The sequence below is a fragment of the Sylvia atricapilla genome, chromosome 29 (genome assembly GCF_009819655.1).
Source record: "Sylvia atricapilla isolate bSylAtr1 chromosome 29, bSylAtr1.pri, whole genome shotgun sequence".
NCBI classification, from domain to species: Eukaryota; Metazoa; Chordata; class Aves; order Passeriformes; family Sylviidae; genus Sylvia; species Sylvia atricapilla.
In genome coordinates, this window is record NC_089168.1 from 709,565 (window position 1) to 732,286 (window position 22,722).

Below are 22,722 nucleotides of genomic sequence, written 5' to 3' on the forward strand. Positions count from 1 at the left end.
CTGCAGCCATTGCCTGCAGCAGAAGTCAGGAAAGTCAGGGAGAAACTGGGGGGTTTGGCATGAAAAGCAGTGCCAGGGCAGACAAGATCCCAGCAGAGTTTCCAGAGCTCCCAGTTTTGAGGTGGAATGAGATGCTGCTGGGAAAGGCTTGGAGTGGGTGTAGGGTCGGTGGGATGCAGGCTGAGGGGGGATCTCAGAGTCCTGGAATATCCTGAGCTGGAAGGGACCCACGAGCGTGATCCAGCCCAGCTCCTGGCCCTGCACAGACACCCCAACAACCCCACGCTGTGCTGAGAGCTGTGTCCAAACACCCCTGCAACTCTTGGGGTTGTGCCCATTCCCTGGGGAGCCTGGTCAGTGCCGCATCACCCTCTCTTTTCCTGACATCCAACCCAAACCTCCCTGGCACAGCTCCAGCCCTTCCCTTGGGTGTGCCCCCACCCCTAACGGGGGTCCAGGGACCCTCCTGGGGCCTCACTGGGGCTCAACCCCCCTCTGGGATTAGGGTCTGCCCTGCTGGGCTCTGCACTGGGGGACTGGGACCTCAAACTGGAACCTGGGGCCGCAAACTGGGGACACGAACTGGGACCTGGGGCTGCCAACTGGGAACCAAACTGGAACCTATCTGCCATCCCGGGGCCACGCTGGGGCTCAACCTCCCCCTCAGGGGCTCACGGCCTGCCCTGGGGACCTGGGACCCCAAACTGGGACCTGGAGCCACAAACTGGGACCTGGGACCCCAAACTGGGACCTGGAGCCACAGACTGGGACCTGTGGCCACAAACTGGGATATGGGGCCACAAACTGGGATATGGGGCCACAAACTGGGACCTGGGGCCACAGACTGGGACATGGGGCCACAAACTGGGACCTGGAGCCCTGTCTGCCATCCCAGGGCCACAAACTGGGACCTGGGACCCCAAATTGGGACCTGGGGTCACAAACTGGGACCTGGGGTCACAAACTGGGACATGGAGCCACAAACTGGGTGCCGGGGCCCTGTGTGCCATCCCACGCTGGGGCTCAGCCCCTCCCCACACCCGGACCTGGGGCTCTGTGCCCATCCCCAGGCCCCACATCTGGGCTCGGGCCCCCCATTGAGGCTCGGGCCCCGGCCCCTCCCAGCCGCACACGGCGGTGCCGTTCCCGGCCGGGCTCGGGGCCCTCCCCCGGTGCCGCCCCGGTGCCGCCCCGTGACGCGCGGTGCCGGGCCGGGCATGAGGCGGCGGCGGCGGGGCCGGGGGCGGCCGGGGCCGGTGAGCGATGGCGGGGGACCCTCGGAGAGCGATCCCGGGCTGTTCCCGGCCGTGCCGCGGGGGGATGCGGCTTTGGGGTGCCAGGGTGCTGTGTGGGGGGCTCCGGCCGTGGGGCTGCGCTGGAAGCGCCGCGGGACCCCCGGGGTGGCGGTCAGGAGCGGGCCGTGGGGCCGCCGTCCCGTGGCTGCCCCGGTGTCCCGGGCACTGCCCGCAGCCCCCGCTGGGGCTCGGGGTCCCCGCGGTGACCTTGGCGTGTCCCCAGGGGTGGCATCACCCGGCCTGCCCCTCCGCCTTCCCCCGGGGTTTGGGGGTCCGCAGCCTCGTCCCTGGGGCAGGGGTTTGTGTGGAGCCCCACGGAGCTCGTCCTGCCCCGGGCCGAGCTTCCCGCACGGCCGCCCGTGTCCTTTGTCCGGCTGCCGGCTCCGGTTCCTCCGGTGCGGAGGATGAGGCCCCGGGAGCGCCGCTGTGACCGGGCCGGGCTCCGTGCCCCCGGCTCGCCTCCCGCCGCCCGGGCAGACCCCGGCCCGGGGCCGCGCCTGGCCGCTCGGAGCCGGCTCCGGTCCCTCCCGGTGCCGGGGGCTGGCAGAGGGGCCGGCTTCAGGCAGCCACGAGATAACGGCTCCGTGGTTTTGTGGGTTGGACGCAGTTTGATTCATTGCATACATTCATTGTAATGCTCGGAGTCTCGGGTGTGCATCAGCTGCCCCGTCCCACGCTGGAAACAGTGGGGCTGGCTGGCTCTTAAACTGGGAGCAGGTTGGGAGGAGAGCTGCTCCTCCCTGCCAGGTGTTGGTTGTTTCTGGGTGTGGAAATAATCAGGTCATCTTCCATCCATCTCGCAGAGCACATCTGGGTCAGCAGGGCAGGCTCGGCTCCCCGTGCCCTCCTGAACCCAGGGCATCTCCGAATTCCAGAGCACGGGATGGGATGAGGGATGGGCAGGGACCGAGCTGGCCCAGCCCTCTCAGGGGTGGTTATGTGCCCTGTGCCGGGGGGACAGGAATGGAGCCGAGGTCACCCCTGCCTTTATCCTGCCGTGTGTTGTGGGCAGGAGTGGGGCAGAGCAAGGAGGGAGAGATCCCAGAGGGAGGAACCCACAGGGAGGGATCCCAGAGGGATGGACCCGTCGTGCTGTGCCCCAGTGTGATCCCACCACGTCCATGCAGAGGACAAAGTTCTCCAGGTCCTGGACTTGGTGGTGCCAATGCCAGCAGAGGAGCAGGGTCACATGTGACGTGGTCAGCAGGGTGGAATCAGGGAATGAAGTTGGAAAAGCTCTCTGAGATAATCCAGTCCAACCATTACACCTGTCACCACCCGGTTCACCAGTTGCCTGTGTTGGGGTGGGAAGTGGCCACCTTGGCTGTCTGCACTGGTTTGGGGTGTTGTGCCTGAGGCTCCCAGTGTGACATGACCTGGAAGGGCTCTGAGGGTCGCTGAGCAGGTGAAGGGCTCCCAGTGTCACCATGTGAGGAGCTCACAGTGTCACCAGCCTGCAGAGTGTCTGTGCATGGAGCAAAACTAGATGTCGGCCCCAAAACCACCCCAGAGGAATCCGTCAGGATCCTGTCTGCCCCACAGGAACCAGCCCAGCTCAAAGGCCCACATCAAAGGCACGACCTCAATGGCAGGAACCGCTCCCAGCACGGGGCCGGGCTGCTCCTGTGTCCTTCAGGGAGGAGCAGGAGGAGCCCAGGGCTGTTGGAAGGAGCAGTGGGTTTGGTGGGGGTAGAACAAGAACCCCATTGTTCATTGTTGGCTGCACACGTGGGGAGGGCCCGGACAGCAGCACCCGTGTGGGGCGGGTTTGTGCAGTGACCTCGTGATGTTCTTCTGCTCAGGGCTGGGTGGACTCCAGGGAATATTGCCCTGGGAAGAGACTGCTGTGCCCGCTGTGATGCCAGGCTCAGCCGTGGGGGTTGGAGCCTGCTGAGCCCACAGCTGGTGTCAGGGAAGCTGCTGGGGCTGGATGTGAGCCCAGGTTGGCAAGGTGGCTCCAGGAACTTGGCTTGTGTCAGCCCCAGCCTGAATCCTGGGGTCAGTTTTGGGTCCCCAGTGCAGGACAGGGAAGGGCTGGAGCACTGGGAGAGGCTGGGGGATCTGAGGAAAGGAGGCTCAGGAGGGAGCTCCTTGGTCTCTCCAACTCCCTGACAGGAGGGACAGCCAGGTGGGGGTCAGGCTCTGCTCCCAGGCAACAGGATGAGACAAAAAGACTTCCAGGGGAGGTTTAGGTTGGATACTAGGGAGAATTCCTTCATGGAAAAGGCTGCCCACGTGCTTTATGTGTGCTCACAGAGTCTGCTCTGGGTGAGTGAATTAGAGACACAGTTCCTATGCCGGGTGTGGATCCAGCCCCCAGCCCAGCAGCTGCTGGGGCAGATAAGGGGCCCTGTCCTGCCCCCACCCAGGCTGGGCTGGGGCTGGGGTCAGATATTGAGGTGAATTCACAACGAATATTCCCCCCAAGATAACCCTCCTCACTTCATCCTGCAGTGACGCTCTGGTGGGACTCGCTGCCAGGGTAAGCTCATTCCTCCTGGATCACGTTTTGGAGAAAAGTTGGCTTTCTGCTAAACTTTAGTGTGGTTTTTTTTTTAATGGAAGGTGTGAGGTTTGGTGCTTAGAAAAGAAGGAAAATTATGTGTGAGGGGTCAGAGCTGGAGTTCACTTAAACAATCCCTGCATGATGATTTCCTTTTACATCCTCACTGAACCAATATTCCCTTGTTCTATGGAAATCTCCCCTTCAAATCTGATGGAATTTGACAGAGGATTCGGTGCTTTACAGGCCAGAAGTCATCACTGAGGGACATTGGCTTGTCCTTGGGGGGGTTTAGCTTCTGGAGCTCAGAGGCTGCCTGCTGACCCCAGCCCCGTTCCAGATCCTGGCTCATTCATGTTGAATTAACCATTCCTGGGCTGAATTAAAATCCAGGCTGTGATGGAGTTAAAGCTGCCCTCAACCCACTTCCCACTGCCTGGGGGGCTGGGAGGGGCTTGGGGAGTGCTGGAGGGGTTTGAGGGGCACCGGTGAGGATTTGGGAGTGCTGGAGGTGCTGGGATGTGGGGGATGAGAGATGGTTTCCACATCAAGGAAACAACTCCCGCTTGTTCCCTTGGCCGGAGTTTCACAGTTCAGCTGCCTGTGGACACTCCTGGTGTCCCTGGTGCCCCTCAGGCCTCCCGTGGGCAGAGCAAGGTGACTTTCTTAGCAGGTCCCAGCCTAAATTTCCCTCTTCCATCCCTGCTGAGACCCTCGGAGCTGGAAAAGAGCTCAGGGCGTGAGTCCATCGCTGTGAGGTCTCTTTGAGCTGAAAAAGACTCTGGGAAACAAATCTGTCTCTACCCTCTGCTCTCCTGCCAGCTCTGGTTTTCCATCCTGACAGGATTTTTCCCTTTTCGACAGCCAATGTGTCCAGAGTAAAGCAGTCCCCAGAGCAGGAGAAGGGCTCCACCATGGGGAACTCGGACATGGAGCGGAAAGCGTCCTACGGTGAGACTGGATCAGGAAAGGGGCACGGGGCGGGCTGGCCTCCTCACCCTCCCTCCTTTCATTAATCCCCTGCTCGTTTGGGGTGTCGGGAAAGCGCCCTGGGGTGCCAGGTTGAGCCCTGCAGGTGGTTTGCAGCACCCCGGGGTCACTCAGCCCGGCTGAACCAGCCAAACCAGCCCAGCCTGGGCAGGTATGTCCTGGGAGAAATCTCCTGAGCAGGGATCTCTGCACACCTGGGCAGCTCCAAATCCCTTATGTAAACGAGGCCCTGGCAGGTTTCTGGGAGGCCGGGAAAAGGAGGAGCCCAGTGGTGATGCAATAGGAAAGTTGGGCAAAGAGCTGCCCTGTGTGAGCCCTCTGAGGCCAGAGTGCTCCGGCTGCTCCCGAGGGAAGGGAAATGCCCCGTGGGGAGAATGGGAGTGAGTATGGGATTGTGTGGGATTGGGAGAGAGTGGGGGATAGTGTGGGATTGTATGGCATTGTATAGGATTGGGAGAGAGTGTGGGATCGAGTATGGGATTGTGTGGGATCGTGTAGGATTGGGAGAGAGTATGGGATTGAGATTTTGCTGGAGGTGGTGGCGGAAGAGGGTGGGAGTGTGAGAATGTGCTAGAGTGACCCTGCACGCTTTCCTCACTCCTCACATTTGGGAACTCCTGGAATTCTCTCGGTGCTGGCTCTCCCTGTGGGAGATGGGCAGTTGTGTGCTGTCTCCTGACTGTCCCTTGCTTCCAGATGTTGGATTTCCCTGAGATCCAGCCAGGAGAGTCTGGGATAATGGTGCAGGAGCAGTCCCAGATTTCCCTGGGGTCTGGCTCCTCCAGCCCCAGTTCATCATTTCAGGGACACTGGTCCTGCCAGCACTCCACATCAGCCCCCAGGATGGGCTTTTTTTAATTAATTGGGATAAATAAATCCCTCACTCCAGCCTGGAACTGGGTGAGAGAGAAGATTCTGGGAAGGCAACGGGCTCCATGGGGTGCAGCAGTGTGGGATATTTAATTACCTCTTTATCACCTAATTAGCATCGACTGTGCTGGCTTGTTCTCTTGTGCCTGTGGGGCTCAGCAGCCCCTGTCAGGATTTTTTGCCTTTCCAGGAATGCTCACTCCTCCCTTTCCCTCTCTCCCTGCAGAGGATATCTCTGGGGAGTCTGGGGGGATCGTCAGCACCATCTCCAGCAGCAGGAGCCCCCTGCAGCCCCCCGATGCCGACGATGGGGAGCCATTCACCACCTACTTCGACAGCAAGATCCCAATCCCTGAGGATGAGACGGTGAGTGGGGAAAACCTCGCTGGAAAAATCTGCCTCAGACCCCCCCCCTGAGTCATCCCCACGGGCACCAGTTCCCCTTCCAGGCTGGACTGGAGAGGGATATTTGGGAGAGAAGTGGTGTGGGGGTCTCAGGGGCTGGGAATGGGGACTGGAAGATGGAAGAGGGGGAAGGGTCTTCCGTGGTTTGGGGGATGTGAGGCCTGCGTTAATGATTGATCCCGTGGGATTTGGCTCCTGCTTGGAGCAGTCAAAGAGCAGGGAAAGGCCTTGTCATACCTCAGGGAGGGACCTGGGCTCTTTGTTCCCTTATCAGGGAGCAGCAGCTCTGGCTGGCCTCGTGACACTGTCCCCTGGTCCCTCCCAGGGCCTCTTGGCCTTGGCTGAAGCCCCCAGTCTCAGCTGCCAGCGAGGGAGGGTCCTGCTTCCCCCTGGGCTTCCATGAGCCTGACCTTGGCTGTCCAGAGCCTGGCTTCAGTCTGAGGTTCCCCCAGACTGGGGCCAGAGATGCAGAGTTTGGGGTGGCCTCAAGGAACAGGCAGGATGTTTTTAGGACGAGTTGAGGGAACAATTTGGTTTTACAGCCGTGCACAATTTCTGGTGGGGTTAAGGATCAGGCTGAGCCCCTGCCTGTGGTGTCAGTGAGGGAATGAACCCTGTTCCCTCCATTTCTGTCCTCCCCTGCAGCATTCCTGCTTCAGCTTCCGCAAGCTGTGGGCGTTCACGGGGCCGGGGTTCCTGATGAGCATCGCCTACCTGGACCCCGGGAACATCGAGTCTGACCTGCAATCCGGGGCTGTCGCTGGCTTCAAGGTTGGTGCAGGGACCCATGGCCTTGTCAGCTGGGGGTTTGTCATCTTTTCTTTTGTTAGAGCTGGGATTAATGCTGGGGAGAGGCAGTTTTCGTGTTTGGAGCCAGAGGTTTATTAATTCTTATCTATGGCACAGTCTCAGAAGTTGTGAGCTCTGGCTAGCAAGGTGAAAAATGGGTCTGTCTCTAACTCTTTCCAAGGTGTTTTAAGCATAAATTGTCCAATAATGAGATGACAGCTATATTATTTTTACTTTTAACCCAATAACTAAGTACCCAGGGTCTGCAATGTGACCTTTTTCACCCAAAACCCGTGAAGAAGGTGAAAGAAGAACTTAGCCTACACCCTAAATCCTCCATCTTGCTTTATATAAATTACTATAGTCTAAAGCCTTAACCTTTTCACCGTGTGATATGACACACTTCTATTCTATTCACACACCCAACCCCAGTGCCTGTTCCACGGCCTCAGGTCAGATGTGGTGCTTGCTTGAGGGTCAGTGCCTGTTAGAGCAGAAAGCCCCAAATTCTCAGCTCCCAGGGTTCCAACACTCATCCCATGGTGGGGTGGTGGTGGAATCACCCCAGAGAGGAGGGAGAGCAGGAGGCTCTTGGATCCTGCCTTTGTGTCCCTCTGGATCCACCCCCCACCAGCTCTGGGCACGTGGTTGCCTCAAAAACATCAATAATGCAGGTTTTCAACAGCCTGTGCTGCCCAGAACTGTGGGCTTTGGGGGGCACCCAGAGCTGCCCATGTCCCCCCACCCACTGGTGTCCCTGTGTCCCTCAGCTCCTGTGGGTGCTGATGCTGGCCACCATCATCGGGCTGCTGCTGCAGCGGCTGGCGGCGCGGCTGGGGGTGGTCACAGGGCTGCACCTGGCCGAGGTCTGCAACCGCCAGTACCAGAAGGTGGGTCCTCAGGGGGGCTGGCACGGGTGGGTGACACTCCCATGGGTCCTCAGGGGGGCTGGCACGTGTGGGTGACACTCCCATGGGTCCCCAGCGGGGCTGGCACGGGTGGGTGACACTCCCCTGGGTCCTCAGGGGGGCTGGCACGGGTGGGTGACACTCACTGAGGTCCTCAGGGGGGCTGGCACGGGTGGGTGACACTCCCATGGGTCCTCAGGGGGGCTGGCACGGGTGGGTGACACTCCCCTGGGTCCTCAGGGGGGCTGGCACGGGTGGGTGACACTCCCATGGGTCCTCAGAGGGGCTGGCACGGGTGGGTGACACTCCCCTGGGTCCTCAGGGGGGCTGGCATGGGTGGGTGACACTCCCCTGGGTCCTCAGGGGGGCTGGCACGGGTGGGTGACACTCACTGAGGTCCTCAGGGGGGCTGGCACAGGTGGGTGACACTGCCCTGGGTCCTCAGAGGGGCTGACATGGGTGGGTGACACTCCCATGGGTCCTCAGAGGGGCTGGCACGGGTGGGTGACACTCCCCTGGGTCCTCAGGGGGGCTGGCACGTGTGGGTGACACTCCCATGGGTCCCCAGCGGGGCTGGCACGTGTGAGTGACACTCACTGAGGTCCTCAGAGGGGCTGGCACGGGTGGGTGACACTCCCCTGGGTCCTCAGGGGGGCTGGCACGGGTGGGTGACACTCCCCTGGGTCCTCAGGGGGGCTGGCACGGGTGGGTGACACTCACTGAGGTCCTCAGGGGGGCTGGCACGGGTGGGTGACACTCCCCTGGGTCCTCAGAGGGGCTGGCACGGGTGGGTGACACTCCCCTGGGTCCTCAGGGGGGCTGGCACGGGTGGGTGACACTCCCCTGGGTCCTCAAGGGTGCCAGAGGTGGCTGGGGACAGTCCTGGGGGATGGGGGCAGAAGACAGGTGACCCCCCCAATGTCCTTGGTGTGTTTCACCCCGTGAACTCCTGGTGCTGTCCTGGTTTGGGAAACACAAGGAGGGAACCAGAGGATGTTGCCATTTGCAAGTCAGGAATAAAATCTGGGATTTCAGCTGTCTCCCAGCACAGGAATACTAAAATAATCCCAAGGAATTATGAGGAGAGAAACAGCCCTTTAGGTCAAAACCATTTCCTGAATGTCCCATGCCCTGCTTGGGAATTCCTTGGGTTTGCATAAGGAAGATCTGCTGATGATGAGGCTGGTCTGGACAGGGGCTGTGGGGACATTTTGGGATGTCCCATCCCTGTGCACTGGGAAGGGCTGTGGGGACATTTTGGGGTGTCCCATTCCTGTGCACTGGGAAGGGCTGTGGGGACATTTGGAATGTCCCATCTCTGTGCGCTCCAGCACTTGGGTGTTCCCCATCCAGCCGTGGCACCGTGTCACTGCTCTGACCTGGAACATCTCCCCACGCTCATTCCCAGTTTATCCACACATGGAGATCCCACATTTCTCTCTTGCAACTGGCTGCTGTATCCAGGGCAGGAACTGGGGTGACACAAGTGACCCAGATCCTCCCCAGGATTGCCACAGGAGCTGGGATTTCAGCTCCAGAGCAGCCCTAAGTGCTTCCCACACCGGGGCAGGGTGAGGATCCCATTCCTGCGTGCAGGATCACCACAGCCCCACGGGAGGAGAGATTTTTTCCCTGTTTTTCATGGCACTGGGTGTTTCTTTCCCTGCAGTTCCCTCGGATCATCCTGTGGCTGATGGTGGAGCTCGCCATCATCGGCTCCGACATGCAGGAGGTCATTGGCTCTGCCATCGCCATCAACCTGCTCTCCGTGGGGAAGTGAGCTGGGGTTTGTGTGGGGCGTGAGGGAGGAAGGGAAACCCTGGGCCAAAAACTCCGTTATTTCCTGTTAAATGTCCCTGAATCAGCACCAAGGATGTGACTCACCCTGGCTGGCCGAGCTCTCATCGCCAGCTCAGCCTCAGTGCTGTTTCCACTGTGGGGCAGCCACAGGGGCTGGCGTGGTTTTTACCTCTGACTGTTACAAAATCATAGAATTCACAGAATCACCACGTTGGAAAAGACCTTCAAAATCACTGAGTCCAACCCATGCCCTAACAGCTCAACTAAACCCTGGCACCGAGTGCCACATCCAGTCTTTTCTTAAACACATCCAGGGATGGTGACTCCACCACCTCCCTGGGCAGACCATTCCAGTACCTTATTATTCTTTCTGTAGAAAACTTTTTCCTGTGTTTCCCTTGACACAGCCTGAGACTGTGTCTCCTGGTTCTGTCAGTGCTGCCTGGAGAAAGAGCCCAACCCACCTGACCCCAGCTACCTTTCAGGGAGTTGTAGAGAGTGATAAGGTCACCCCTGAGTCTCCTTTTGTCCAGGTTAAACAATCCCTGTGAATCGGGGTGCAGCTTCCTGCCAAACTCCACATCCCATAGAGGACTGCTGGGAAGGCAGGGGATGGGCTCATGACTGGCAGGCAAAGGGTGTCCCGTGGATTCAGGAGTTCCTGGGGCAGGACACAGCCCTGTGGGCCCTTGTCCTGTGAAGAACCCCCAGACATACAGCTCCACCCCAAAAGAGCCCTAAATAAAAGGGATTTGGAGCTCTGGGTGGGCACTGACCCCACTCTCCCCCACAGGATCCCGCTCTGGGGGGGAGTGCTCATCACCATCGCCGACACCTTCGTGTTCCTCTTCCTTGACAAATACGGTAATTTCTGCTTTGGACTTCTGGGAATTGAGTCTGGCATCCAGCATTTCTCAGCTCGGTGACAAGGGGAGTTTTCCTCCTTGCAGGCCTGCGGAAACTGGAGGCGTTTTTTGGGTTCCTCATCACCATCATGGCCCTGACCTTCGGATATGAGGTACCCCATCCAGGAGACACTGAGGGGCTGGAGTGTGTCCAGAGCAGGGAGTGGAGCTGGGGAAGGGGCTGGAGCCCCAGGAGGGGCTGAGGGAGCTGGGAAAGGGGCTCAGCCTGGAGAGAAGGAGGCTCAGGAGGGACCTTATGGCTCTGCACAACTCCCTGACAGGAGGGGAAGCAGCCAGGTGGGGATTGGGCTCTGCTCCCAGGTGACAGGATGAGAGGAAATGTCCTCCTAGGGGAGGTTTAGGTTGGATACTGGGGAGAATTCCAACCTGGAAAGGGCTGTCACACTGGTATGGGCTGCCCTGGGCAGGGAGGGAGTCCCAGTCTCTGAGGAATTTAAAAGCAGTGTGGGTGTGGCACACGGTCAGTGGCAGCCTCGAGAGTGTTGAACCCAATGATCCCAGAGCCTTTTGCAGTTTTAACAATTCCATTCTTTAATGCTGTGATCCCGCTCTGTGGGAAATGGATTTGTAGAAAATCCAGTCTGTATTGTCTCACCCTTCACATGAGACTGAAAATAGACTAAAAGTTCTTAAAACACCTCTCAGTTGGCCCATCTCTGGGTCAAAAAAAGGGTATAATCCAGCACTACTCCCGTGCCAAAACAGCACCAAGCACAGGAATGGACACTAAAAATTGAGGATATTTGAGTCTGCGTCGTGATTCTGCTCTGGAGCACCCCAAAATTCCCTGTTTCCCTGTCCCTGTGCCCAGTACATCACGGTGAAGCCCAACCAGAAGAAGCTGCTGCAGGGGCTGTTCATCCCCTACTGCAAGGACTGTGGCACACCACAGCTGGAGCAGGCCGTGGGCATCGTGGGCGCTGTCATCATGCCCCACAACATGTACCTGCACTCCGCCCTGGTCAAGGTGAGCACCGTGCCAGGAGGGCACCCTGGGCTGGGAAAACACCCCCAGAGGAGCCTGGGGACATGTCATGTGGCTGCTGTGGGGTGCTGATGCCTGGAGAGACTCCCTGGAACTGAGGCTGAACAGAGTTAAAGGAATAAAGTGGGGGTTTATTAAAAAGGCCTTCAAAGGATGCACCTTGGGCAGTACCAGAGCCCAGCCAAGGCTGCACCAAAGATGGACCCTGAGTCAGGAGTTTTCACACTTTTATAAGGTTTGGTCCTTTTCCATAGTGGTGTCAATTGTCCTATTACAGATTCAGGTTATGAAGTCCATCTTCTCAGTTTGCTCTCCTCAGTTCCCTGTGGTTTACACTCTTTGTTTTTGTGTGACTGAGCTGTGAGGAGCACTGGCTGACGCTTCATCTGAAGTTCAGGGTTATGTACCAATGCAGTGCAGAATCTGGAAAATATGAAAGCTAAAGAGACTGGAGAGAGTTAAAGGAATAAAGGGGGTTTTTATTATAAAGGCCTTCAAAGGATGCACCTTGGGCAGTGCAAGAACCTGGCTGAGGCTGCACCCAAGATGGACCCTGAGTCAGGAGTTTTGACACTTTTATAAGTTTTGGTCTATTTAAATATTAATTGTCCAATTACAGCTTCAGGTCATGAAGTCCCGTCCTCTCAGTTTGCTCCCCTCAGTTCGCTGCTGTTTGCACTTTTTGGGCCTGAAGCTGCAACAGTATCCTTGAGCTGGAAAAGGATTGTTTTGTCTGACTGAACTGTGAAGAGAACTTGCTAACACTCTACATGAAGTTCAGAGTTAATTCAGAGTTACATACCAGTGCAGTGCAGAATCTGGATAATCTGAAAGCTAAAACTGAAGGCGTCAGTGCGGGATCCAACGATCCGTGTCCCCTATCGCTGTCACCGCTGCAGTGGGCTCTGATTCCAGGGGTTAACAGTGAATCCCTGTCCCCCCCTGCTGTCCCTGTGCCCCCAGTCTCGGCAGGTGAACCGTGCAGACAAGCGCGAGGTGCGGGAGGCCAACAAGTATTTCTTCATCGAGTCGTGCATCGCGCTCTTCGTCTCCTTCATCATCAACATCTTCGTGGTGACCGTCTTCGCCGAGGCCTTCTTCAACAAGACCAACGCCGACGTGGTGGGTGGCACTGGGACCAGTGGGATGGACTGGGATGAACTGGGAGCTGCAGCAGGGATGGTGGGATGAGGACAGTGCCCAGCCCCCCTGTGCTGGGCACTGCTGAGGTCAAACCGTGAATGCTGGGGTCAGTTTTGGGCCACCTGTGATAAGTGTGGCCCCTTACGGGGTTGGAGCGTGTGCAGAGCTGGATGTGGAGCTGGAGAAGGGTTTGGAGCATCAGGAGAGGCTGAGGGACCTGAGGGGGCTCAGCCTGGAGAAAAGGAGGCTCAGAGGGGCCTTCTTGCTCCCCATACCTGCCCAAACAGGAGGGGACAGTCAGGTGGGGGTCAGGCTCTGCTCCCAGGTGACAGGATGAAACAAAAAGGCTTCCAGGGGAGGTTTGGGTTGGATTTTAGGGAAAATTCCGTCATGGAAAAGCTGCTCGGGCCAGGGGTGGAGTCCCAATCCCTTGGGGAGATGTAACAACTGTGTGGATGTGGCACTTGCAGACATGGTCAGTGGTGGCCTTGGCAGTGCTGAGATCACTGCTGGACCTAGTGATCCCAGAGGGTTTTCCATCTCAACCCATTCCCTTATTCCCACTCTTCTGTGCCCTTGCAGAACCAGGTCTGTGCCAACTCCAGCAGCCCCCACTCCACGCTCTTCCCCAACAACAACGAGACTCTGGAGGTGGACATCTACAAGGGGGTGAGTGTCCCTGGGGAGGACAGCTTGGGGACAGCTTGGGCTCTGTCTAGTGTCCCCAGGATGGGGGGCAGCCACATCTGGGACAGCCCTGTGACCCTGTCTGGTGTCCCCAGGGTGGGGCAGCCATGTCTAGGGCAGCTGGTGAGCTGTCTAGTGTCCCCCAGGAGACACAGCCCTGTGACCCTGTCTGGTGGCAGCTGCTGCTTCTGGATAAACTGGGACCACAGGGGCTGGGACCAGTAAAGGGATCCCCAAAACCAGAGTGGGAGTGAGGAACCCCCAGGGGATCCTTGAGCCACCTTTTTTTCCTCCTGGGCGTTGCTCCTGCTCCTGAGGGCCGGGCTGACGGAGCTGCTCCCTGTCCCTCCCCTTGCAGGGCGTTGTCCTGGGCTGTTACTTCGGCCCTGCTGCCCTCTACATCTGGGCCATCGGGATCCTGGCGGCCGGGCAGAGCTCCACCATGACGGGCACCTACTCGGGCCAGTTCGTCATGGAGGTAACCCAGCTCCTGCTCCTCACTGCTCACTGCCTCCTCACTCTGTGTTCCCTGCTCCTTACCCCCTCTAGTCCTTACTCCAGGCTTCATACTCCTAATTCCTTACTTCTTGACTCTCTGCTGCTCTCTCCACGCTCCTCACTCAGTACTCCTTGCTCCATATTCCTTACTCATCTACTGCACACTTTGTACTTCACACTCAATGCTCCTCACTCCCCACCGGGTACTTCTCACTCCCTTACTCCTCACTACATTCTCCTTACTCTGTGTTCCCTACTCCTTATTCCCTGTAGTCTTTATTCCTAACTCCATGAATCTTCACAATCTGTTCTCCTTGCTCCATACACCTTACTCCTGACCTACTCCTCACTCCCTACTCCTCACTCTTCATTCCATACTCCTGACTCTCTACTCCTCTCTACGTTCTCCTTGCTCTTTATTCTGTCCTGCTTACTCCTTACTTACTCCTTACTTACTCCTAACTCCCTCCTCACCATCTCAGCCCCATCCCCTCCAGAGGTTCCTGATCCTGTACTCCATATTCCTCACTCCTTACTCTCTCCTCACCCCTGCTGCTCTGTGCCCCCACCCCACTTCCCAAACCCGTGCTGGCCCTGTACTACTCACACCTTACTCAGTCCTTACTCATGGCCTCCCTGTGCCCCCTCAGGGCTTCCTGAACCTGTGCTGGCTCTGTACTACTCACACCTTACTCAGTCCTTACTCATGGCCTCCCTGTGCCCGCTCAGGGCTTCCTGAACCTGCGCTGGTCCCGCTTTGCCCGGGTGCTGCTCACGCGCTCCATCGCTGTCACCCCCACGCTCTTCGTGGCCATCTTCCAGGACGTGGAGCACCTCACGGGCATGAACGACTTCCTCAACGTCCTCATGAGCCTCCAGGTGAGCAGAGGCCTTCATGGCCAGGTGGGATCCAGCCCCTCCCAACCTGCAGGTGTCCAAAGGCAGGGTGGACAGGGCTGGAGCAGCCTGGTCAGTGGAAGGTGCCCGTGCCATGGCGCAGGGATGGGGTGGGATGAACCTTAAGGTCCCTTCCTGTGGGAACTGGAAAAGCAGAGGACTTTCTCAGCGTTGCAATAAGCTTACATACACAGAGGTGTGAAACAGAGTTGAATTTTAGGCCTTGAAATATTCGGAGCGTAGAAGGTTTCTGAGCTGCAATATGTATGGAACAAACAGCTATTGTACGCTGTAAGGTGTACAGGTAGTGTTTAGGAATTGGCTTAAGTAGATGTTTGTAAGCTTTTAGCATTAGGCTAGTGGCTAAAAAACTTTCAAAAGGCTTGTAACAAAGAGAGCTTTGGCTTCTTTTGTTATGGCATGAGTTTTACCTTTTTTTATGTCTCTGCCTTCCCTGAGACTGATAATGAAATTAAAAACATGTGGAACGCCTCTTGGTCCCCCTGTCCCGTTATTGGTGATTAGATCCAGCACCTTCCCACTCAAACCATCCCAGGATTCTGTGACAATCAGAGGAATTCCCACTCTTCATCCCTCTCTGTTTTCCTGCCTGCTGCAGCTCCCATTTGCGCTGATCCCGGTGCTCACCTTCACCAGCCTGCCCAGCGTCATGCACGACTTCGCCAACGGCCTGTGAGTACCAGGGGGTCACCTGGGCACCCGTGCCCTCACTTGGGCACCTCTGCCCTCACCTGGGCACGCCTGCCCCTCACCTGGGCACCTCTGCTCTCACCTGGGCACCTCTGCCCTCACCTGGGCACACCTGCCCTTCACCTGGACACCTCTGCCCCTCACCTGGGCACCTCTGCCCCTCACCTGGGCACCTCTGCCCTTCACCTGGGCACCTCTGCCCTCACCTGGACACCTCTGCCCCTCACCTGGACACCTCTGCTCCTCACCTGGGCACCTCTGCCCTCACCTGGGCACGCCTGCCCCTCACCTGGGCACCTCTGCCCCTCACCTGCAGCATTTCCTCACCTCCAGCATCCCCCCACCTCACCCCGCTGTGTCTCCCTTTGCTCCCAGGTTCTGGAAGGTGGCCGGGGGCCTCCTGATCCTCCTCATCTGTTGCATCAACATGTATTTTGTGGTGGCCTACGTGATGTCCCTCCACAACCTGGGGCTGTACATTGGGGCCGCCGTGCTCAGCGTCATCTACCTGTCCTTCGTGGCGTACCTGGTGAGTCAGGCTCCACCTGGGCTCCCTTGCCAGGTGGGAGAAGACTTCAGGACAGCACGTGCCTCCTCTGTACCTGGCTCTGTGTGTCACAGAGGTGGAAGTCGTGGAATGACCATGGAAGCATGGGATGGTTGGGCTGGGAGAGATTTTTAAGGCAATTTTGTCCAACCCCTCTGCTGTGGGCAGGGGCACCTCCCACCTGGCCAGGTGGCTCCCAGCCCTGTCCAGCCTGGCCCTGAGCACTTCCAGGGATGGGGCATCATCTGGGAAATCCATGCCAGTGCCTCCTCAAAGGGAGGAATTCCTGCCACAAATCCTCCTCTGGACCTGTTCCAGCAGCTTCACCTTGCTTTGGTGCACTGGAGCTGAAGCAGCTCTGCAGGTGGGGTCTCACCTGAGCAGTGCAGAGGGGCAGAGCTCCCCTCACCTGCTGCCCCTGCTGGGGGGTGAGCCCAGGCTGTCCCCCTGGACAGATCCCATCCCTTGGGACTGTCCCCTCCCCACTCAGCTCCGTGTCACCTGTGTGTGACTCCACTGTCCATGTCCCCAGTGAGACTGCTCCCAGTACAGACACCAAGGGACCCCACTCATCACAGAGCCACTGGCCACAACTCCTCGAGTGGCACATTCTGGCTGATTCCTGACCCCACGAGTGATCCCCACTGGATCCCCCTGTGGGGCCATCAGGGGGGTTCACTCCACCCAGCTTTGGGGTCCTGAGTGCAGAACACTGAGGGGCTGGAGCACATCCAGAACTGGGAGAGGATCTGGGGTAGGGTCTGGGGCCCCACAAGTGGCTGAGGGAGTTGGGGAGGCTCAGGAGGAGGGAGCTGAGCCAGGTGGGGGTCAGGCTCTGTTCCCAAGGTGACAGAACCAGAGGAAACAGCCTCCAAGGGAAGTTTAGGTTGGACACTGAGGAGAATTCCTTCCTGGAAAGGATTGTCCAACCCTGACACAACTGCCCAGGGCTGGGGTCCCCTTCCTTGGGGGAAAGCCACGTGGATGTGGCACTTGGGGACATGGTCAGTGGTACCCTTACCCTTGTATCCAGTGACCCCAGAGGTTTTTGTGCCCCAACCCATCCTGTGCTTCCATGACCCTGTGCCACCCTGACCGTCCCCTCCTGTCCCCTCCTGTCCCCGCAGACGTGGCTGTGCCTCATTGCCCTGGGTGCCTCCTTCCTGGCCTGCGGGAACACGGTAAGCGTCACCCGGACCCTGCACCTGGAGCAGCCGCCCTCCCACCCCCCCAAATAGCCGGGGGGGGGCCTGGACCCCAGCAGTCGCCACCAGAGGGGACACGGGGACACCCTGGGGACACGGAGAGCGCCCGCAGGGGACACGCGCGGATCGCCCGGCGCTGCCGCAGCCTCGGGGCCGGTGTTCCTTTGCTGAACCCCCAAATCACGCCTGGATGGGACAGATCATGGCTGGGGAGGGGACACAGGAGCAGCCTGACCCCTCCCCATTTCCCTTTAAATCCCTGCAAATTGCTCATCCCGGAGCGTTTAACCCTCTCCTTGTAGCACAAACACTGACCTCCAGGAATGCTGCTCTGGCACTGACCTGGCTAAAATAGGCAAATAAGCTGAAAAAAAATCCCTAAATCCCCTTTGGGGTGATGTTTTGGGGATGCTGCTGTCACTGGGCATGGGGTGACACTACAGCTGGATCTACCTCCGCTGCCCCAGCCTGAGTGGATTTGGTACTTTTATCACTGGAAAAACACTTCCCATGAGGATGGGAAACTCGAGCATTAATATTGACACTACTGATTTTCAATGGCCCAGTGTGGGATTTTGGGGTCAGCAAATGAAACGAGTTCATGGTTATTTATGATTTTATGCCTTTGTTCCCTGTGATCCATGGAAATACTCTTGGAGTTCTCAAAAATCCCTGGATTACAACTCAAAATCTTGGAGGCTCCAAGAGCCTTTTCCAGGGGTTTCTTTGCTGCTCCCACTTGTCCTGGATTTAACTCCCTCCTATCATCCCTCTTTTGTTCAATAAGCTTTGGAAGAAGTTTGGCCAGGAGTGCGACCTGAGTGGATTGGGATGGAGGGAACAGGGTGTCCTTTGGATCTCCCAGGGGAATTTTGGGGCCCCATCTTACCAGTTGGGGTGGATTTGGATCTCTGAATCATGAAAATTGGGCGCTGAAAGCTCAGATTTGGATTATGTAGGGAAATTCCCTTCTCTGTCCAGCTGGAGCTGCAGGGGAGGCACAGCTCCATGGGTTTAGATCCCAAAGTGCATCATGGATGTGCAGGATGGAGCAGGGGGACATGGGGGGGCCCCAAACCTCTCCTGGGGCCAAGCCAGAGTGTTCCAGCCCAATCCTGGTTTATTTGGGATACCCAGCACCAGGGGCCCATCCCTCACTGTCCATTGGCATTTCCCTGCACTCCCAGTCCCAGGCAGGGAGTTCTCTCTGAAATAAAATCCCTGCAGTATCCAACCCTTGGGAATGCAGGCCTGATGCTGGTTTGGGATCTGGTCACAGGGATTTGGGATTTGGTCACGGGGATTTCCTCCCTTCCATGAGCAAACCCAGGATCCTGTCCCAGGATCAGGGCAGGTCAAGGCTCCTGCTCTGAGCTCCTGTAGAGTTTATCCGTCACCACCTGAGCTCTGGGGTTATTCCCTGGTGCCCAGGACACATTCCAGAGATGAAGGTGAAAACACTCAGACCCCAGCAGGAAAACTCCCCTTTAATTTGAAGCAGGATCAGATCCCTCTTCCCACCCTTTTCCCAAACCAGCTGAGACTTGCAGTGCCCCCTGACCACAATGGATTCTCAATTGTCCTGTTATCATGCCAGAATTCCAGCAGGATTTTACCCTGTAGCATAACATTTTTAAGTTTTACACCCATTCCCACAACACAGCAGCCGTGAGCTGTGGGATTTGTGGGGTGAGGGGGGGATGAGGGGCTGGGCCAGAGGTGGACTCGGGCTTTGGAATTCCAGCTTTCCTGGGCTGGAAATTTTGGCTTAGGAGGGGTCAGCTCTCCTGGCTGAAACACTGACTGTGCGTGGAGCCTCCAGGTCGGGTCCCCAGCCGTGGCCTCTGCTCCGTGCTGCACTAATCCGGGGGGTTTTTCCTTTGGTCCTGGTTGTAACAAACCCCCTTTGCCATTAAAACATGGAGACTTTTCCAACTCGGCTTCCTGGGTCATTTTTTGGGGGCTGTGACAGAGCCCCTGACACTCTGGTGCTGGAGCTGCGCCCGTGGGGTTGTTGCCTTTCTCCCAACCTGGGAGTGAAAGTCAAGATCATTTTAGGACAGATTTCATTATAAAAAGGGACCTTTATATGAAGGCCTTTGGGGTAGTTACGGAAAAATGTCCACAAAAGCCCACCCCACTCCCCCCAGGGTTGAGTACATTTTAATAGGTTTAGGAAATCAGCATAATTGATCAAAGCACCAATTAGGAGGACAAGTGGTGATGCAATTTCCCTCCCAGGTCAAGCCCTTCTCTGCAGTTTCCCCCTCAGCACTGTGCTGTGCTCTGTCCATAAAATGTATCCCCAAGAGTTGTTCCCGGGGCTTGGAGCTCTGGAATTTGTCCTTCTGCCTAGGGAAAGGCCATGGAAAAGTACTGGGAAAACTGGTTATTAATACAATAGGCTACAGAGCTACAAATACACATGCAAAGAATACAGAGAACATATAAAAGAACAAAAAAATGCAAAACTCAATAAAACGGCGTCAGGGTGAGCTGCGACATGGCCCCATCCCGTGGGATTCGTTCCCAGGGTCCTGCTGTGTCCATGACATCACTGGGAGAGCAAAGGCTCCCTCACCCTGCAGTGAATTCCCTTTGGAATTCCTTCTGTGGGATCAGGCCTCGGCACATCCGTCCTGCCCTGCTCCAGCCAACCCCCCAGCTGCGCCAAAAAAACCCTGAAATTCCAATTTTTTTCCTGTTTTCGCTCCTCCAGAGCCTCAGCTCTGCCCCAGCCCAGCACGGGCTGTCCCATTTATTGCCATCTGGAGGTGTCTTGTAATTAAGCAGCCCGTGCAGTCATTGCTAATTAAGGCTCTTCCACGGCCTGAATTTAATTGAGCTGGAGCAGTTAATTGGGGCTGCAGAGGGAGGCGCCTTTCGGAGCCCTGGGTGGGGCTGGACTCTGATCTGCCCCAGTTAACAGCGGGATCGGCTCCCAGTTAAAACCATTCCTTGTGCTCAGGGCTAATTAATGGGCACGCGGTGACTCCGGAGCCACGACCGGTGCTGCCACCTCGGCACCACCCGGGTTTTGTTAAACTGGGCTCCGCTGGGGCTTCCTTAAACCGGGATCAGCTCTAGTTTCAGTAAAACCCTGCCTTGCTCAGGCTCATTCAATTGGGCTCGACATTGGCTTCATTAAACCAGGCTTAATTCAGGTTTAACCATCCTCAGTTTGAGCTTCATTAAACCCGTCTCAACTTGGTCCCTTAAACCAGACTCAGTTTGGGCTTCATTAAATCGCGGCTTTGTTAAACCGGCCTCCATTAAATCTTCGTTAGTTGGGCTTCATTAAACCGGGCTGAGCTCAGGCTTCTTTAAACCAGCTCGGGCTTCTCTAAGCTGTCTTTGGCTCAGGCTTCTCTAAGCTGTCTTTGGCTCAGGCTTCTCTAAACTCTCCTTGGCTCAGGCTGCCCTAAGCCAGGCTCAGCTCGGGCTCACGAAACCCCCTCGGCACTAACTATCGCCTTCCCGTCCCCAGGGCCGCCTGGGCTTCGCCGCCCGCCCCGAGCTCTTCCTCCTCGGCCAAGTGGATTCCGACACGTCCATCACCAGGTGACCCCAGCGCCAGGAGCGGAGCGGACCCCCTCAGGACCCCCGGAGTGGTGGGAAGGACCCCCGGGACCCCTCCATGGCCCCGGGCGGCGAGCGGCGAGCCCCGGGCAGGAGCGGAGCAGCGCCGGGACCGCGGCGACAGCGGGACCGGGAGGAGCCGCAGGATCCTGGCCCAGCCCAGGGGCAGCTCTGGGACCCTCAAAGCTTTTCCCCATTTCCCCTCCCCTCAAACGGCAGCTCCGGGAAGAGTCCGTTGGTATTTCCTGGATTTCCATTCCGAGCACTCCAGTAGGATTTAGCTCCTTGGGGGTTTTCCCTGATTTGGGGATGTTCCAGGCTATTTCCAGAAGTCCCAGTAAAAGGCAGATTTGCCGCCAGGCTCTGGCCTCGGGCCAGGCTTGACACATGGGACAGAGGCATTTCTCAGCATTTCCAGGAGTTTTGGGTGCTTCCACAGCTCCAAATCAACCCTCAGGAGGGTTCAAGGGCAGCAGTTCCCGAAAAAACCGCAATGGAGCGCCGGGATTTTTCCTTCTCTGCAGTTTTCAGTCTGTTTTAGAAATAAAAATGACGCAACCCTGTCCCTTTTCCCGGGAATTCCATCTGTTCCCAGTTCCCCATCCCCGCACACGCTGGTGGCACCGCACAGGTCCGGGGTGGTGTCGGGGCTGGATCCATCGCCGGGAAATTGGAGCCGCCCAAACTGGGATTGGATTTTGCTGGAGACCCCAAATCCGCTCCAACTGCGGGAAGGGGTTGGGGGTCTGGGGTCGCAGTGTCCCGGTGATCCCGGGGTCGCTGAGGGGGGAGCCCAGGGGAGGCCGGGGCTGAGCTGGGGGAGAGTTTTGGGATTCCCTGGGAAGGGGCTGCGCCCCCCGCCCCATCCCGCCTTCGCTCCGCCCACTAGTGACGTCATAGAGCAACAGCCAATGGGGAAGGGGCGGCCGAATGTGGGCGGGGCGGGGTCTCGGTCCAGTCCCGGTCCAGTCCAATCCCAGTCCGTCCACGGTTAACTCCCAGTTCAGTTCCAGTCCAGTCCCAGTCCGCTCTCACTCCGCCCACAGTCCGCTCTCAGTTCAGTTCCAGTCCGGTCCTGTCCAGTTCAGCCCGGTTCCAGTCCAGTCCCAGTCCGCTCTCAGTCCAGTCCTGTCCAGTTCCAGCCCGGTTCCAGTCCAATCCCAGTCCGCCCCCAGTCCAGTCCACTCCTGTCAGTTCCAGTCCGCCTCCATTCCGGCCCCAGTTCACTCCCAGTTCGCTCCCAGCCCAGCATTCCCAGTCCGCCCCCAGTCTGGCCGCTGGCCGCTCCGCCAGGGAACGCCCGGGCGCCAAATTCCCGGTTTGTCCCATTTATCCCTGGAACTGGGTCTGGCACCGCCCCGGGACGAGTTTCGTTCGGGAATCGAAGAGGAATTAAATGCCCCAGAATCTGGCTGCGGATGCCGGGGGAATTCTTCTTTTTTCCCCTATAGATTTTCCTTTAAAAATAATCCCCAAACCAAAGAAAATAATTTCCTTTGTGGAAAACTGAGGGAAAACAGGAGAAATTTGGGTGAAGTAAGAAAAAATTGGGTGAAAGACGAGGAGTTTTGTGGTGAAATAGGCGGAATTTATTTGGGGGAAGTAGGAATTTTGGGGAAACCAAAGGAATTTTTATAAAGCGGGAAGAATTTGAGGTGAATTAGGTGGAACTGGGCTGAAAAAGAAGGCATTGGGGTTGAAACGGGAGGAATTTAAGGTGAATTAGGAGGAACTGGGATGAAAAAAGGACTTGGGGGTTGAAACGGGAGAAATTCGGGGTTCCCGCTAATAAATTCAGGGGGAAAGGGGGATTCTCCGCCTCATTTAACAAAGCTAATTGCACAACACTTGGCGCAGAAAAGGGGCTGACCAGAGCCCCGCCCAGGCCACGCCCCTTCCCGACACGTGAGTGTGCTAATTTAAGCCCCGCCCCTTCCGTTCAGGGGGCGTGGCTCAGCAAACCCCGCCCCCCGGAGCACAGCAA

General features: G+C 57.5%; 1 protein-coding gene across 2 annotated transcripts; it reads left to right on the top strand.

Annotated features, from left to right (window-relative positions):
* The first annotated feature begins 1,211 nt into the window (after window positions 1–1,211).
* On the top strand, window positions 1,212–21,301 carry SLC11A2 (solute carrier family 11 member 2). Of its 2 annotated transcripts, none has more exons than XM_066337637.1 (17): window positions 1,212–1,256; window positions 4,663–4,749; window positions 5,885–6,024; window positions 6,709–6,834; window positions 7,623–7,742; window positions 9,430–9,536; window positions 10,354–10,424; window positions 10,511–10,578; window positions 11,298–11,453; window positions 12,435–12,593; window positions 13,197–13,283; window positions 13,660–13,779; window positions 14,529–14,678; window positions 15,316–15,389; window positions 15,783–15,936; window positions 17,082–17,135; window positions 20,647–21,301. In XM_066337637.1, exons 2-17 carry the CDS (start codon window positions 4,713–4,715, stop codon window positions 20,722–20,724), a joined length of 1,701 nt encoding a protein of 566 aa, XP_066193734.1. In that variant the 5' UTR covers window positions 1,212–1,256; window positions 4,663–4,712; the 3' UTR covers window positions 20,725–21,301. The 2 variants fall into 2 exon arrangements, with proteins under 2 accessions (XP_066193734.1, XP_066193735.1); XM_066337638.1 differs by lacking the exon at window positions 1,212–1,256 and adding an exon at window positions 3,644–3,777.
* Window positions 21,302–22,722: the final 1,421 nt, after the last annotated feature.